At 48.2% G+C, this 16,129-nt stretch overlaps 2 protein-coding genes across 2 annotated transcripts in view; both read left to right on the top strand.

Annotated features, from left to right (window-relative positions):
* The first annotated feature begins 5,984 nt into the window (after positions 1-5,984).
* On the top strand, positions 5,985-8,276 carry LOC111154059 (translation initiation factor IF-2-like). The gene is made up of 2 exons (XM_022513418.1): positions 5,985-5,997; positions 7,597-8,276. The coding sequence occupies exons 1-2, from the start codon at positions 5,985-5,987 to the stop codon at positions 8,274-8,276; spliced, it is 693 nt and encodes a 230-aa protein (XP_022369126.1).
* A 12-nt stretch (positions 8,277-8,288) lies between these two features.
* Positions 8,289-16,129, top strand: part of LOC111154102 (kelch like family member 29) — a 301,414-nt gene continuing 293,573 nt past the window's right edge. Inside the window, exon 1 of the mRNA XM_022513488.1 lies at positions 8,289-8,558. The gene's annotated coding sequence lies outside the window, so the exon portion shown is untranslated. The remainder of the gene's footprint in view (positions 8,559-16,129) is intronic.

Below are 16,129 nucleotides of genomic sequence, written 5' to 3'. Positions count from 1 at the left end.
ATCTCCTCTCTGGAAATCACAGAAGCTAAGATGATTGCTCTGGTAGTCAGCTCCAAGATGGCTCCCAGTGATCCTACCTCCTGGTATTCACCGCCTTGGTCCCTTCTCACATTAAACTTCTATTGGTCTAGATCGTTCATCTGTGATTAAGTTTTAAAAGACATCACAGTTTCTGCCTAGTGCTCTCTCATGCTCTCTCTCTCTCTCTCTCTCTCTCTCATCACTTGCTATTCAAGGAGAAACTGGCTGCCCTGTCTTGAGACAGCCCCATAAAGAGATCCACAAGGCCAGGAGCTGAGGCCCCCAGCCAACAGCCATGCAAGTGAGCTTGAAAGCAAATCCTTCAGCCTTAGCAGACCCTTGAGATAACTGTAGGCCCTGATGATGTCTTCCTGCAGCCTCATGAGAAATCCTGAGCCAGAACCACCCAGTTATACTGCTCCTGGATTCCTAACCCTCAGACACTGGGAAAGATAATGGATCTTGTTTAAGCAGCTAGGTTTGGGGGAAGTTTGTATTTCCATAGTTAATACACTTGGGCTTCTATCTCTCATTCTAATTGAGCTTCTGGTCTCCTTTAGGACAGACTTCACTGGCAATGAGAGGTACAACCATCAGCTGGGGATGTCCAGAGTTTACTGGGACCAGGGACCTGGTGTATGCTTGGGTAGTGAAAAGGCACCACACAACATCCCACTTTGATTCTGGGTTTGAGATGTGTGTCCAGAATGAGCCACCTCTGTCCCCCATCTAGCCATGGGTTGGGCCAGATTCCACCCTGAAGACAGAGCTCCTGTCCCTCTATGCATCTACATTAAAATTTTTAGACTCAGGGGGCACCTGCGTGGCTCAGTGGGTTGAGGCCTCTGCCTTTGGCTCAGGTCATGATCCCAGGGTCCTGGAATCGAGCCCCGCGTCAGGCTTTCTGCTCTGTGGGGAGCCTGCTTCCTCCTCTCTCTCTCTCTGCCTGCCTCTCTGCCTGCTTGTGATTTCTGTCTGTCGAATAAATAAATAAAAATCTTAAAAAAAATTTTTTTTAGACTCAGGATTCACCAATTTTCACATCCTTTTTTGTTAGGAATATGAGATAACTTTAAAAGGAGAGTTAAAGGCTTAGAACAGCATCTGGCACACAGTGAGTGCTAAACCAATACCAGATATTGCTGATATGTCATTATTTTATAGACTGTCACCTCAACCAACATCTCTGTTGCTTTTGAACAACGTGTACACATCTACAACCACATGTCGCTCTTGATTCCCAGGAAAAAGAGCCTTGATTATCAGGGTGAGATCATATCTGCAACCCTTTTAAAATCCTAAGTTCAGTTTAATAGGATTCGTCTGCAGACTAGTATATAAATATGTCAGGTCCCAGGTACTGTTCTGACTCTCTCCAAGCCCTCCTATGTTTCCCTAACTCACCTCTCCTAATGTTTAAGTTCTAGCTGTTTTTAGTGAAATTCTACATTAGCCAGAACTCTCTGGATAATTTTGAAATTGACCTAAAGCTACATTGACATTATCAAAGGTTTAGACATTAGCTGGAAGAAACTTGTTGCCTTCTAGGAAAACTCACAGCCACCTAAAGGAAACATGTCTGATTGGCAGCCCTTTTCCTGAATTGGCAATAAGTAAATCTATAAAGGATTGAAATGTTTTTTTTAATGAAATCGTCGGGTAAATATTATTCAAAGGTTTAGAAGTAGTGAAAAATGTTAACATAACAGGCCTGTAGTGTTATACTTTTCCACGTTTGTCTCCAAAAGTCTAGAGGAGAAACCTTTCATCTCAACAATACTACATTCTTCAATTTATAACAGTCTCTGATTTTTAAGTAGTTTCTATTCAAAACATCTTTTATTACCTGATACAAATGTGTCTTCCTTTATACAATCAGGTAACCTAGCTCATGTGCCCTTTTTTCCCTTAGAGAGCCTAATTGTAGAACCCATTCATCTTGTATGCTTGATGCTTCTAACCTTACCTCCTCCCTTTGGGTTCTGTCTGTTCTATTTCTTTCCTAAATGTCTCCTTTTGCCCCATGTTTTAACCTGTAAGTTGCGCAAGACCTCTTGTAAGCAGGTGACATGTCTTAAATAAATAAAAATAAATGAATGTGTTTCTGACCAGTTCAATCTGAACAGAATTTTTAATAAATCAGCCGCATATTAAATATCAAAGGGGAAAGCTTCACTTAGGGAAGCCCGTGCATCCTTTTTGTAATGCAAACTGGCAAGTCCTTCTGTTATATCATTTTGAATTTTCAAATATCAGATTTTCTTACAGCAAGATGCACCTGGACCAGATGGTGATTTTTATCACAGACTTTGGGCTATATTTAAGGCCCTTAGTAAATATTCAGTAGGTAACCTGAGTTCAGGCCCTATTGCCTCTGGTTTCCTGAGGACAGAGACTCTGGGGCCAATGTGTTGACAATCATGTTTCCACTGGGCATGAACTCACAAATTCCTCCTCCCAGACCCACTTCCCAGGAAGCGTATGCAGCCTCACAAATTCTAGCAGAGATAAGCACAAAGATGAAACACGCAGTCACATATTCCAAAGGAGCTGAAACCATTAGACCCTTCAAATATCTCAGACTCCAAGAGCACATAGAGCTTTGTTCCCAACACCGCGCTCTTTGGGGAGAAGGGTGCGTTCGTTCCCTGGAGAAGGGGCTGCCTTTTGCTTGTGAATATGACAGGCAGCTTCAGCTTTGGGGATATGGAGATAAACAGCAACTCCTCAGACAGCGTCCTGGACCTGACCGTGTTCATTAATTAGCTGATGAAAATGGGTTTTGCTGCCAAAGGCTTGGCACTGTGGTCCCTCTGCCTCTGGCTGAGCTCCCCCAAACAGCCTGTGTGGACTATGACACCCTCTCAGGCAGCCTGAGTCCCAGCAGAGGGCAGAGAGCAGGAGGATCTCCATCCTGGAGAGAGTCAAAGCAGGGCAGTCACCTGCCCTGGATGGTCACTGTCCTGCCTCTGGCCCAATTCGGAGCTTCAAAGTGACCACACTAATGACACAGTCCCGGTCTTAAGTTTTACTGAAAACTCAGAGGGAGATAAAAGGCAGTGACACCAGCGGATTCTGGAGTCAAACAGGGAGCAGGCAGGCCCTTTACCTCTTTATTCTCAAAAACAGCTCAAAAATATGTGTACGCAAAGAACTATCAGGATTCTACCTTCACTCAAAACTCTCCTGAATTTTCCTTTTAGTGAACTTACTTCCGTGAGTGAAGGAAGCCTCTAACAAACAAAATAAATGCTCCTTACAACCTATCCTACCAATTGCCGAGGTTTTCTGTTTTGTACTCTCGCATGGGGAAATACTTGCCCATTCTTAAATATGGAAAAAGTAAAGTTAACAATTTGCCACCCAACACATATGGATGGAGAAACTATTCAATCCGTTTCTCTGACCAACGGGTTTGAAGAATCACTTTATCAATGGGAAGAGTGGAATCTGCTCTCTCTAAAACACCCAAGCAGTGTTTCTTGTCAGTTTGGGAGTTAGAACAACCCAGGAAAATTGTTAGTGGCTCTAATTAGCACTTCTGCCACCTGCAAAAAAAGTGGTACTAAAAAAAAAAGTGCTGAATTCCTGCCATTGAGAATGAATAAAGGGAGAGAAAGATACCACTGGTTTTATTCTGATTCTTAGACTCTAATCGTCCATTGATTTGAGCAGAGGGGGAAAACACACTTTCATTGCCACCCAAAGGAAAAGATTGCTGACGAGTCATGTCTCGGAAACCATCATACCGTGAGTCCCCTATTCTGGGAACACTACCTCCTCTGCCCTCCTGACCCCTGCCTTCTGCTCTGGCTGGTCTGGGCTCCTTAGCCTCCCATGAAAACCTCCTCAGTCCTCAGGTCCAACCTGAGATTGGCCTCCTCCAGGAAGCCACCATGACCAGACCAGTTCTTCCAGATCATCCCCTGGACCCTACAACACTTAGGAGCCTTTCCCCCCCACGAATGAGTACTAAGTTACGTTTCTTGGTAACAACCTCTGCTACATTTAACCTCTAGCAAGAACCAGAACCAAATATTGTTGTTTGGCTGCCTTGACCCCCTTCGTGAAACAAACTATCTTATACCTTCCCTGTATTCTGGAACACCCAGCACAGAGCCGCACCAGGCTGCAGGAGGGCCTCAGCAATTGGCTGATTGAATGATGAGCATGTGTCTTTGTGATGCATCAAAGAGCAGGGTGGCTACAGTGAAAATTCAGCAGCTGTGACTTCTTGCTTCCTGCTTTAATCAACACCATGGGGTTGAAATGCTGGACACACAGTAGGTGCTAAATATATTTTTATGGATTGATTAACCACTGGGACAATGACTTGCCTAGGATTTTTTAATGCTTTTGATGTTAAATGGGGGTGGTTTTAGTGGAGAGTCATGTTAGAAAAACAAAACAGCAAATACAAACCTCAACCAGCAGAGAGGCTGGCTCCTGCTCTGTTTACACCCACTACACTCCTAGCAACAGATGTCCTCTCAGACCTGAGGGTTCTGATGAGGCGTCCACTCTTGTAAGTGACCTGCACAGTCAGTAATCAAAGGGATGTTCTGCCCCCTTTGACATCAGTTCCCTGTATTCCTAGACTGATTTCCAGTTCTGGGTCCAGGACCAGCTGCTGATAAAGGCAAAATCAGCATCCACTGTGTCTATTTAAAGGGAAAATCACCAGGCTAATGACAAAAGAGATTGCATTCGTGGGTTGAGTGTGGTGAAAAGAACAGAGGCTTTGGAACCAGCCAATCAGGCTCCAATTCCAGCTTGGCCATTTCCTGGATATGTGATTTCAGGAGATCACCTACCCTCTCCTGTGACCTGGCTTTTAGGACTGGTCACACTAATTCCGCAGGTTGCTGTGATGACTAAGAAGATCTCATGGGTAAAATACTTGGTCCAGGGCTTGTGATGTAGAGGTCATTGAGTAAATGATCGTGTTGCTGTGGCTGATTATAAATGTAAATAAGGAGAGAGGTCCATTTGGCCACAGTGGGCACTCCAGGCAATCCTGGTGTGGCGTCCTCTAGTGCCTCTTTAAGGCACAGTAGTAGCCTTTTGAACACAAAACCCTGGTCTGATTGCACACATAATAAGGGAATGAATGCTCTAGAACATTCCAGTTTATCTCCCTGTGCATGGCAAGTCCACTCCTTCACATTCATCCTGACCCCAGACCTTAGCTTGGGGCAGCTCAGTCAGGACAGAGAGGGCTGCCATTTGAAGCACAGTCCACAGCGCAGATCCTGTGTTTCATGGAGAAACTTGGGACCAGGACACAAGTTCCCATGTGCAACACCCAACATATCCCACTTACCATGTGAGAGATTCTTGCCAACCATGGAACATATTCCATATGACACAAAGCAGGGCAGGGCATAACTCAGAACAGATCGAAGACACCAGCGAGATCTGTGGAGAAAGGGAGGAGTTCCCTTACACAACACAAAGCAGATGCAGTCTATGTGGCCAAGACCCTGGGGCAACTGGGGCAGACTACCAGACTGTGGAAATCCTTATCTGCATTCAGGCTCTGGGGATGAAAGAAGGGTGGGTTGGAGGGAGGGTAGACAAGCCCCCTGTGATTCTAATTTGCACAGCTTTTTCCATTCTATTGACAAGCTAGGCCACCCCCTCCCGCAGTGAGCTGCGCTCTAGTTTGAACCCTGGAGGTACCGCAACACTCTGGGACTGGCACCCTTGGCATCACAGAGGCCAAAGGAAGTCTTCTGTGCAGGTGGGAATACAGCAAGGCTTCTCCCCTCTGCTAAGGCAGGCAGGGAAACCAGAAGACTCCTCATACCTTCACCTAGAGATGTAATGGAGGAAGGATTCATGGAGTGTGTTTCTCCTTCTTTCATTTGACGATCGTTCAAAATGGTCTGTAAGAGAATACGAGTGCGTCAATTGCCAGAACTTAACAGATCCCAGACCATGCAAACCTTAGCTATACGTCCATGATGCTGTCGGGTATGGCGCTGCCGCAGAATGTAGCCCAGTGGGTTCCTACAGGTTCACAAGTGGGGGGGGGGGGCTGGGGGGTGGGCGGCAGCGGCCATATGGATCATTTCAGAGGATCGCTTCCTGCAACACGAATGAACACAGACTCACCTTGTGCCTTTATTCTCCTTCTCTTGGCCTTGAGTTGCTTGACGTGTTAGCTGTTGTTACCTGTTACCTACCTTCTAAAAATCCCTAGTAATCCCCTTTTCTCCATTTTCTATCCACAGTACTCTTCAATCACTGTTCATACACCAATTTAACAGCTTAGCATTCAAACCACATCTTCCCTTTCAGGTGTTGCTTAGGACCCTTGGGGAGCTCACCTTCCCCTACTCCCCCACTACAGGGCTCTGTCACTCTCTGGAAAAGACACACCACTTTTCCTAGCTGACCCCCTCATCACCCCCTCATCGAGGGTGGATTCCTCTCCAAAGTGCTTTGCCCTGTCCCCTCCCCTGTCCCCAGGCTTCACACACAAAAACTTTATTCTATTTTTTTTTCTTTTTCCAGGAAATGCAGTTACTCTTACACCAATGTGCCATTTCCCTGGTGTCCTCATTCCCTGTCACTGACAGTCCTCCTGCTACCCTCAGTAGATTATTATTATTTATTATTTATCAGCCGCCACACTGTACTCTGCTTCCTACAAGATATTAAAGAAGACACAATCCCTGCACTGAGTTTACAGCCAAGGAGAGCAGAGGCCTGGATTCAGACATCACAGGAGTGAGCCGAGAGCAGGGGATTTGCGAACCGAGTTCTCCCGCTGCCTTGGCCGCCCCAGAGGAGGAGGGCGGGGCCCGGCAGAGCCCGCCCCAGGCCGGCTCCTCCCAGTTCCAGCCAAAGGGCCAGCAGCTCCCTACTTTACCATACCCCCTCCCCGGTTGCTACCCAGGCCTCAGGCCTCTGCAGCTCCGTCAGGGGGAGCGGAGGGTGAGGGCAGGAGGTTGAAACCCACAAACGCTTACATTCAGGCTGGGGGTAGGGGCTATATTTTCTCTGAAATTCAAAACCAGACAAGGGGGAGGTAGGGGAGGAAGGAGAGGTCAGGGAATAAAAACCAGAGCTGGAGCGTTACCAGGGAAGACTGGTGCTGAAATGGAATGTTCTGGCGCAATGGAAAATCCCGCACTAGGGGCTGCCACCGGCCTCCAGCCAAATCTTTCCTATTAGGGTTGACGTTAGGGTCTGTGTGGACGGCAAGCGTAGACAGAGAGGTGAAGGGGCTAAGAAAGTCAGTGTAGACCATGGTGGTGATGTATGTGTGTTTGGGGGGGGGGGTGTCAGTGTAGACATACAAGGCTGGTATGGCCTGAGTAGGGGCTGACTAAACAGGGAGGTCGCATGGATTCGAGGGGGTCAGTGTAAACAGGAACGTCCGCGTGCAACAGGGAGAGTCGAGTCTGGACAGATGAGAGGGTCGGTGGACAGAATGGGCGGGCTAGTCGCGGTTCTTCAGAGATTTGAACAACCTGCTCCTTTCCGTGGCTGGAGTGTCCTAGGGAGGGCGAAAGCTGAAAGACGATTGGACTTTTCGTTCTCAAACTTTTACGCCAGTTTCCTCAGGTGTTGAGAGCAGCCGGGGAGCTCGCCTCGGCTGCGTCCCCCAACCCGGGGCTGGCGGGGCCGGGAGGCCGGGGCCCAGCAGCCGGGGCCACGCGCCGCGCATCTGCCGGGCGCGGCCGCCGAGCCGGGCGAGCCGGGAGCCGCCGCGGGGGGGGGCGGGGGCGCGGGGGCGGCGGACGGACAGACGCACCGACACACCCGCCGGCACTCCGGCCTGGGCCCAGCGCGCGGCTGCCCGGGATCCCTCCGGCGGGGGGAGCAGCGCTGGGTGCCCTGCGGGGGGCGCCCCGCCTCCCCCACCCTCCACCCCCGCCCACTCGGGCGCCCGTGATTGGCTCCGCCCGCCCCTGGCTGCGCGCCGAAGCCCGCCTCCCTCGCAGCTAAAGAAGACGGTACCCGGAGCGGAGCGAGCCAGAAGGGAGCATGGTCCCCGCGCCGCGGCCGCGCCAGCCCCCGCGCCGCCGCCGCCGTCCCCGCCGCCGCGGATCCAGCTGCAGCTCCAGCCCCGGCTCCGCAGCGCCCGCCCGCAGCCCCGGCGGCCACCGTGCCTGAGCGCAGCCCCCGCCCGGAGCAGCCCCAGCCCCGCGGCTGCCGCGGCTGCGGGGAGAGGGCGGGGGCGATGCTGCCGGAGCCGCCGCCGCCGCCTCGGTGAGAGCCGCGCCGCGCCGCGCCTCGCGTAGCCGCACAGGCTGACAGGCAGAAGGACTGACTTCCCTCTCCCGGGCATCCTCCCTGGGCTGCCGGGAGGCGGCGGCGGCGGAGGAGGAGGAGAAAAGGGGGGAGAAGGCGGAGAGCAGGAACGCGAGGAGGTGGACCTGGATCCGTTTCTCCGGGCCAGGACCCGAGCGGCCCCAGCTACCGCTACCCGCCGGCGACGTCCCCTATCCATCAGCCCTCCTGCGCCCACCCGAGACCCCCGGCTCTCCGGGCGTCGGGCCGGGGCCGGAGCGGCGCGGCCAGAGGTAAGAGCCAGGCTTGGGCGCCAAGGATGGGGGAGCCGGGGACCCCGGGTCCTGGCAGCTGCGCGGGGCCGGGCGGGGCTTGGGAGCGGGGCCCGAGAACCCGGAACGCTGGGCTCTGCTCCCGCGGCGGCGGCGGCGGCGGCAGGAACCTCCCGCGTCTGGACTCGCTAGGCTGCAGGAGCCCTTGCGCCTGCGCTGCTCCATGAGGGAAAGAAGGGGGAAAAAACTTCCTGCCCCCGGGTGTGTATGCACGGGGGCTGCCCGGAGCCAATGTCGCGATGGTCGGGGGGTGCTGGAGGCGAGTGTGACCCCGGCCCCGGCACCCTCTGGCTGGGCCCGGCAGTGCGCGTTCCTCTCCAGGCCACCTCCCCGGAGCGGCCCAGGGCCCGCGCCGGGCTGGGGGCCAGGAGGAGGCACCGAAAGGCTGGACCCCGGGGGCGGCCGCGCGCCCTGCCCTTTGGGAAGGCGCGCGCCTCTGTGCAGCGGGAAGCCGGGTTGGGGTTTTGCCCCTTCCAGTCCTCAGACCCCCCATTCGGGGACTGGGTCTCTTCACTCAATCCCAAGTAACTTTCGAGGTAGAGGAGCTTGTAAGCTATGAGGAGGGAACCCGTACAGACCTGGTTGTGCCCCCCCTTCCCTTAACACCTTTTGGATGCCACCGTGTTTGGGGGCCAGAAAGGAGAGAGCCCTTGGGAATGGTGAAGGGACGAGGATGTGATGTTGGGTGAGGAGGGGTTGTTTATGTGTGGGATAGGGTGGCCCCCGAGCTGTGCAATGTGGGAGTGTGGACGCGCGCCCCGACCCCGGCGGGGGTGCAGGGTGGCGGAGGGCTCACGTCCCGGTCTCAGTGGCCTGGAGCGGGCCGAGAGCGCGAGGTTTCTCTGCGGTCGCGGCCCGGGTGCGGGAGCTGGGCAGCGCCGGCCCGGGGTCCCGAGGGAGGGGCGCGCTCGCCGGGAGTCGGGAGAGCGCAGACTAGAGCCGGGGCAGGTCCGAGGCAGCTACCCGGGCAGGTCCGGTCTGCGTTGGCCGGGGAAGGCGGAGACGCGCTGCCTGCCTACCGCCCGCGGTCGCGGAGGAGGGGTGGGGGTAAAGCGCGAGTCTCGGACGCCTGGGTCCGTCAGTTGAGAAGCCAGTTGTTGTTCCTGGGCTCTGGAACCCAGCGGCAGACAGGGTCAGTTGGCGGGTCCTCCCGCGGGTCCCTGGAGATGCTGATGGGTAAGGAGCCGCCGCCTTTGCCATCCCTGCCGCTCTCCAAACGCTCTCCTGCTGCCCTTCGGGGCTTGCGCCGCGGCGCGCCCCGGGCGAATCGTGGACGCAGGTATTTATGTAGCATTAGGCGAGACCTCGGCGCTGGAGGGACGGACCATTGAGGACGCCGTGCTGCTGCTGCCCGCGAAACTTCCCACTTCGTCAGCTCAAGGACTGTCAAGCTCCACTGATGCAGGCTCCAGCCTCTCATCAGCGGAGCTACGCAGGGCTACGCTGGGATTCAGACTCCTCTTGCAGCGACAGATCTGTCCTGGTTACCGCTGTATTTACCCTAATTTCAGTCTCCTTTAAGTCATCTGTCTGGTCTCTACAGAGTTCCTCCCCTTGCCCTATGGTCTTATGTCCAGCTCAGCTCTGGGAGAGCATATTTAAGGAATTATTTCGGTGTGGAGTGAATGGCAGATTTAATTAGCCCGCTTCATTACTGATGTTTTAAAAAACTATATTGGGGAAGTGCAAAGCTAACTTTTTCACTGTTGGGGGGGTGAGGAACAATTTTACACAGTGTTCATCCTGGCGCTTGGTAAAATCGTTGTCCTTTAATGCACAGGTGAATACTTTAAGGGCTGCTTGGTGAGCATGTATTCCAGTAGTCACATCTAGGTGTTTATACAGGTATGGAGCTGTGTGCCACTGATGAATGTAGTCTCTGTCCCATGCATTGTTCTGAGTGCTCTTGATTTATCATCCTGCTATGAATCAGGGAATTACTAGCATATGTGTCCTTAAACTCTATATGAATTTAATGACATTTAAATTGGCTTACAGGCTGATGCATTTAACCCATTTTAATAACTTTTCTGTAGAAGCATCTTTTAAACCATATTTGTCCATGATTAAGAAAAACATTTTCTTCTGCTCAGTCTCCCCATTTCTACACAGTTAACGCGAATTTATAGGTCTCCAACTTTCATTTGCAAGCAACAGTCCAAACGAAATACCCAGAGTTGGACTGAAATAATAATAATTTTTTTAAAAAAAATCCTATGGTAGCTATGGTAACAAATAGATTAAGGGTTATTGGTTTTCACCTGTATGTGCTTGGGGGGGTGGATCTAGTGTTGTGTCTTTTTAATTATGTTTCTAATGAGTGGTGGTCATACTTCAAGTACTCAGTGTGGGAGATAAGCCAGACCGAAAATTCGGTTTTGTGAGGGGTTTATTGGAACAAAGACTAGTAGAGCCCAAGAGAATGACTTCTGCTAACTGCGGCTCCTCATATCCCGAAAGCAAATAGATAAAACCTTTTTTGTTTTTCAAGTAGATGAGAATTGAGTTAGTCCTTTAAGATGAGAAAATGTATTTTTCTTATAAGCTCTTACCAAAGGAACCTTTAAATCAGCTCCTGTTTTCTAGGAATAAACATGTTAGAAGTGTGGATGTTGGTGTGGTTTGAGTGTCAGTTGTTATCAACACCTGTCAGTCTAAGTGAGGCATATCATTAGTCTATTCAAATCTTGCCTATTTCAATATTCATGCATTTCCATGGTGATCCATTCCATTTTTGTTTACTTAGTCAACCTTATAAATCTTTGGCATCAATTTCAGTTGTGCCATCTTTTTTTCCTTTTATTTATCGATTGATTTGGCTGCAAAACATTCCAAGTTTAAAGCGTTTCCTTTTTTTTTCCTGCTAGTTTCCAAAAGTTTACACTATTCCTGGTTACACACATATATAAGGGGTTAAATTTTTTTAATAGATTGAAATAACACCATTGATGTTAATGTAGTTTTTTAGCATCTCATTTGATAATGTGTGTGTGCGCGTGGGGTTTTTTTGGTTTTTTTTTTTTTTTTCCAGCAGGCTTACCGTAAAGCTTTCTTGCTTTATGGCCCGGGGTCGTCAGGGCAATCCAGCAGAATTAACTAAAGATTTCCCCTTCCTCCCTTCCTCCCTTCCTCCCTTCCTCCCTTCCTCCCTTCCTTCCTCCCTTCCTTCTTTCCTTCCTTAGTTTTTTGTTTTTTTTTTTTTTCCCCCTACCTTATTATGGTTCAGGGATTCTTTATGTCTTCAGCTGTGTCTGCTTAAACAGACTTTGGAACTTTGTGTTTTGAAACAGGCCTATCCTTCTAGGATCTTTTCTAGTTGTAGCAAAAGAAAGAAGGTTCCGGAGTGTCAGAAGATTTTCTAAATACAATATATGTTTGGTCACAGCATATAGTATCCCTAGGATCATTGAAACATTGTAAGTTCACTGATCAGGCAGCTTTGCTTAAATGCGAGCCATGATGTTGCTCACCTGCTTTCATTTTGCTTTCTAATGATGCAGTCCCGTGCTAATCACACCCTGTATATTTCAGAAGTATCAAGGCAAGCATTAGCGCGCTACTGACTTATTAGGATCAAGCAAAGTAATTGGAACACTTAAGTTCAAAGTCAGATGGAGAAACGGAATTATAACCAACCTTGTGATTCTGTTATTGGTCAACTAAATGCCTGCATGAGGGTTGAGGGAGGAAGAAGCACCATAACTAAGAAATCCAGCCATGGGTTGCAGGAGGTGAAGATAAACCAAGGCAGGAACCATGTAGGGTGATTGGAGGACAAGAAATCTCCTTGTGAGCACATAAATTATAACGAGACTCAAATGTTTAGAAAATGGAAGAATATTTGTCATTTGTGCAGAAGAGGCTCATTTGCTATTACTCAGGAAATTGAGGGTCATTTCCCAATGCGCTAGAAAAATTGGGTAACAGAGTCACTGGAGAGTACTTTCATCTGAAGTAAATTTTACCATAGAAATGGTCTTAATAATTTTGGCTAAGAAGGAAAAGTGAGTCAGAATTCTTTATCTGCCAGTTGTATCAAAAGTAAGCAGACATCAGGACCACTTTGAAAGCCGATTCTGTGGTTCTTCCTGCAACAGCTAAACGCTTACTTTCCCAGCACCCTAGGCCAGGAAGGTAATCTATACTTTCTTTAAAGAAATCACTTGAAAACAGGGAAATTGGAGCTGCAAATTAAGGTGAGACAGGTTGATTATTAGCAACACAGCTATTTGTGAAATGAACTTAATTGTCTTGGGGCATTTCCACCTTTAGGGTGGGAAGGGGAAGATTTCTCATTTCCCTTGAGAGAGGATATCTGCGTGAAATTCAGATGGTTTGTAGATGCTTAACAGTGGCAGCAGGTGATGACTCAGAAGCTAGAATAGAACAACTGAACACTGTTATGGCAGGGGATCGGGTTTGGGCCAATAGGTCAGTTCCCCAGACATTCAGAGGCTGCTATTGGCCCCACAGGTATCAATCTTTATAGGTTGTTTTTTTTTTTAAATAGAGTTTTTTTCATATAGAATTTTTTATAGAGTTTTGAATTTTTAAAAAATATTTATTTATTTTAGAGACCATGCACACAAGTGGGGGGGGGCAAGGGCAGAGGGAGAGAATCTCAAGCAGACTCCCCACTGAGCACCGAGCCCTATATGGGGCTTGGTCTCAAGACCCTGAGATTATGACCTGAGCCAAAATCAAGAGACAGATGCTTTAAAAAAAAAAAAAAAAAAAAGAGGCAGGTGCTTAACCGACTGAGCCACCCAGGTGCCCCTATAGTTTTGAAATTTTTAAACCATTAACTCTTTTAAGAATACACACACACACATATAGATATATATAAAAACATACACACACATACGCATATACAAACATATAATCTGCCGCTTTCTTTTATTTTTTTTAAATTGTGGTTGAAAAACATAAAATTTACCATCTTTACCATTTTCAGTGTTTAGTTTTGTAGTATTTATAGTCACCTCATTGTCCGTGGATATCCCAAACTTTTTTATCCTGTGAAACTGAAATCTTGTTCCCATAAAGCATCATCTGCCCATTTCCTCATTCCCCAGCCCCTGGCAGCCACCATTCTGCTCTCTGTTTCTGTGAACGCGACTACTTTAGATCCCTCACATAGGTACAATCCTCCAGTTCATGTCTACGAACATGGGAGTACAAATATTTCTGAGATTCTGCTTTCAGTTCTTTTTGATGCATACCCAGGGGAGGGATTGCTGTGTTTTACCACTTTTTACACTAATAGATTACACTGATCTTCTGTTTAGGAGACTTGGTGAAAATGCAGTCAACAGAACACAGTCAAACAAAGAATATTGTAAATGTGACTGACATTTGTTCTTCCTTTCCTGTGTGTACATTTCCCGGCAAGTCTCTCGAATCTCTTATGTTTTGCTTTTAGGGCTTGTCTGAGTTGTGTCAAGTTGCAGAGTGGGTAAAGATGAAGGCTTAGTGTCAGAGTTGAAGTCCAGTCCCTGGTGCCCACGAGCTGCGTGACCTTGGAAAGATCCTTAATCCCAGTAAGCTTCAGTTCTCTTTTCTGAAGATGGAGGGAATCATCGTGGCTAATATTACCCCATTGAAACATGCATCCCGGTGTCTGGCCTAGAGAAGTGTTCTAGAAGGGAGAGGTTAGGTGAAGGAGTCATGACAGCCTGGAGAGCTCCGAAACTGTAGTCACCTATCCTGCTAAATTTGGTCATCAACATTTCCGTGGTACACCACAATGCGTATATATATATTTTCTCTGAGTCTCATTATCAGTTCTTACTCTGAAAAGCATAAGAGATTTGCATCACAATTATAATAGTTAAAAATATCTTTAAGTGGATTTCATCTATGAACTTTTAATTCCATTTTTTAGTATCATAATTTTAGAGTTGATAGGGATTTTAGAGGTCAGTTAATTTACCCATTATTCAATCATCAAACCTGTAACAAATGCCAATAATATGATAATAACAGCTTCCAGTTTTGATTACCCACTATATTTAGTACTTTACATATATTATTTCTAATCCCCATATCAGCACTGCAAGGTAGGGATTATCCACATTTTACAAATGAAGATGAGGCTCAGAGAGGTAATCAGCTGGCCCAAGACCACAAATCTAGCCACACTGTACAGCTGTTTGAATCCAGATCCGTCAGTGACCAGTGGGTCTGTCTTGTCTTCTCTGTATGTGTGGATGTGATTCTGATACTCTAGACTGGGTCTTCCTGCGTTTGCACTTCTCCACAATGCCTTTTATTTGCCAGGGACTGCGTTGTCTGTGCTAATTAACATTTTAAATAAAATAATTCTATTAGAGGGAATATGAGCTTAAATAAGAATTATTAACCAGGGCTGACCAGCATTCGCTATACTTTAAGATTTGCCCACCTGCTTCCGTTTCCTCTGGCCCTGGAAGGCTAATGAGAAGAACTTTTAGATGCTTTGATGGCTTGTGTTCCTGTGTTAGTGTAATAAATAAAGAGCAAATTGAAGAGTAAAAATGTTGTACGAAGAACCAAGGATCCGTCCAGAAGCACTGCAGACTGATCCAGGTTCATTCACTTTTGAATCCCAGCGCCTAGCACGGTGCTGGGCACAGCACTCCAGAGTGAAAACATTTGCCTGCCTCAATTTATGCCCAGAGAAGGTGTCAGGTAATAGACATCAAAGACTGCTTTTGGGATTTTCTTTTTGTTCTGTGGCTATATCGTTATATCTTCATGGTTTTTCATTGTGTGGAATTTTAGATGCTATATTTGGGCACATATCTATAAAATATGCTTGTTGATGAATTCTAACTAATCTAAATGGAATCTTCTAGGATTTATGACTTGAGACTTTGAAGACTAATTTTCTTGGAGCTTCTTCATTCCCGTGATAACTTGAATCTATTTGGCACTTTTGCAAGTCGACACCGAGTCCATCCTTCGTATCACACTTACTTGCAAGGTGTTGTCCCCTCCAGATTTTTTAATTTATGGCATTTCACGAAAGCATTTTTTTTTTAAAGGAAAATACAACACCTAGGAATTCCTATTTTTATTCTTTAGATGAGTTTTTTTATGGGGGAAGATGGGCAGGGGGGTGAGTAGAGCTTGTGGCAGACAACGTGAAGAGATGTTTGCTCCCTGTTTTAACTCTTCCCTCCCTCCTTCAGTAGAGGAGGACTTCTCCAGTTTAAGCTTCACCACGAGAAAAGCATGGTCACCAGGGCCTGTATCACACCTGTAACTAAGTGACCACACAGGAAGTGCCAGGCAAGGGCTGGGCTGCAGAGAACGTGGGGTTGGCACAGGCCCCGCCTGCGTTCCTGCCTCTCCGGCCCCGCCACCTCCCCCTTCCTTACTGCTGGGCTGGTTTTGACCCTAAAGGTAAAATCAAGCACGAGGCTTTCTTTTTCTTCAAGGATATCCACAAAGCTCTCAGAAGCAGGGTCAGGGGTGAGGCAGAGAGGCAAGAACAGACAAGAGGACTCTCTCTGTCTTGTAAAAAGCAAAAATTAGTCAAAAGCTTAGGC

This window comes from Enhydra lutris, unplaced genomic scaffold (genome assembly GCF_002288905.1).
Source record: "Enhydra lutris kenyoni isolate GAN:26980312 unplaced genomic scaffold, ASM228890v2 scaffoldscaffold35, whole genome shotgun sequence".
Taxonomy (NCBI): Eukaryota; Metazoa; Chordata; class Mammalia; order Carnivora; family Mustelidae; genus Enhydra; species Enhydra lutris.
This window is presented reverse-complemented; position numbering and strand designations above follow the sequence as displayed.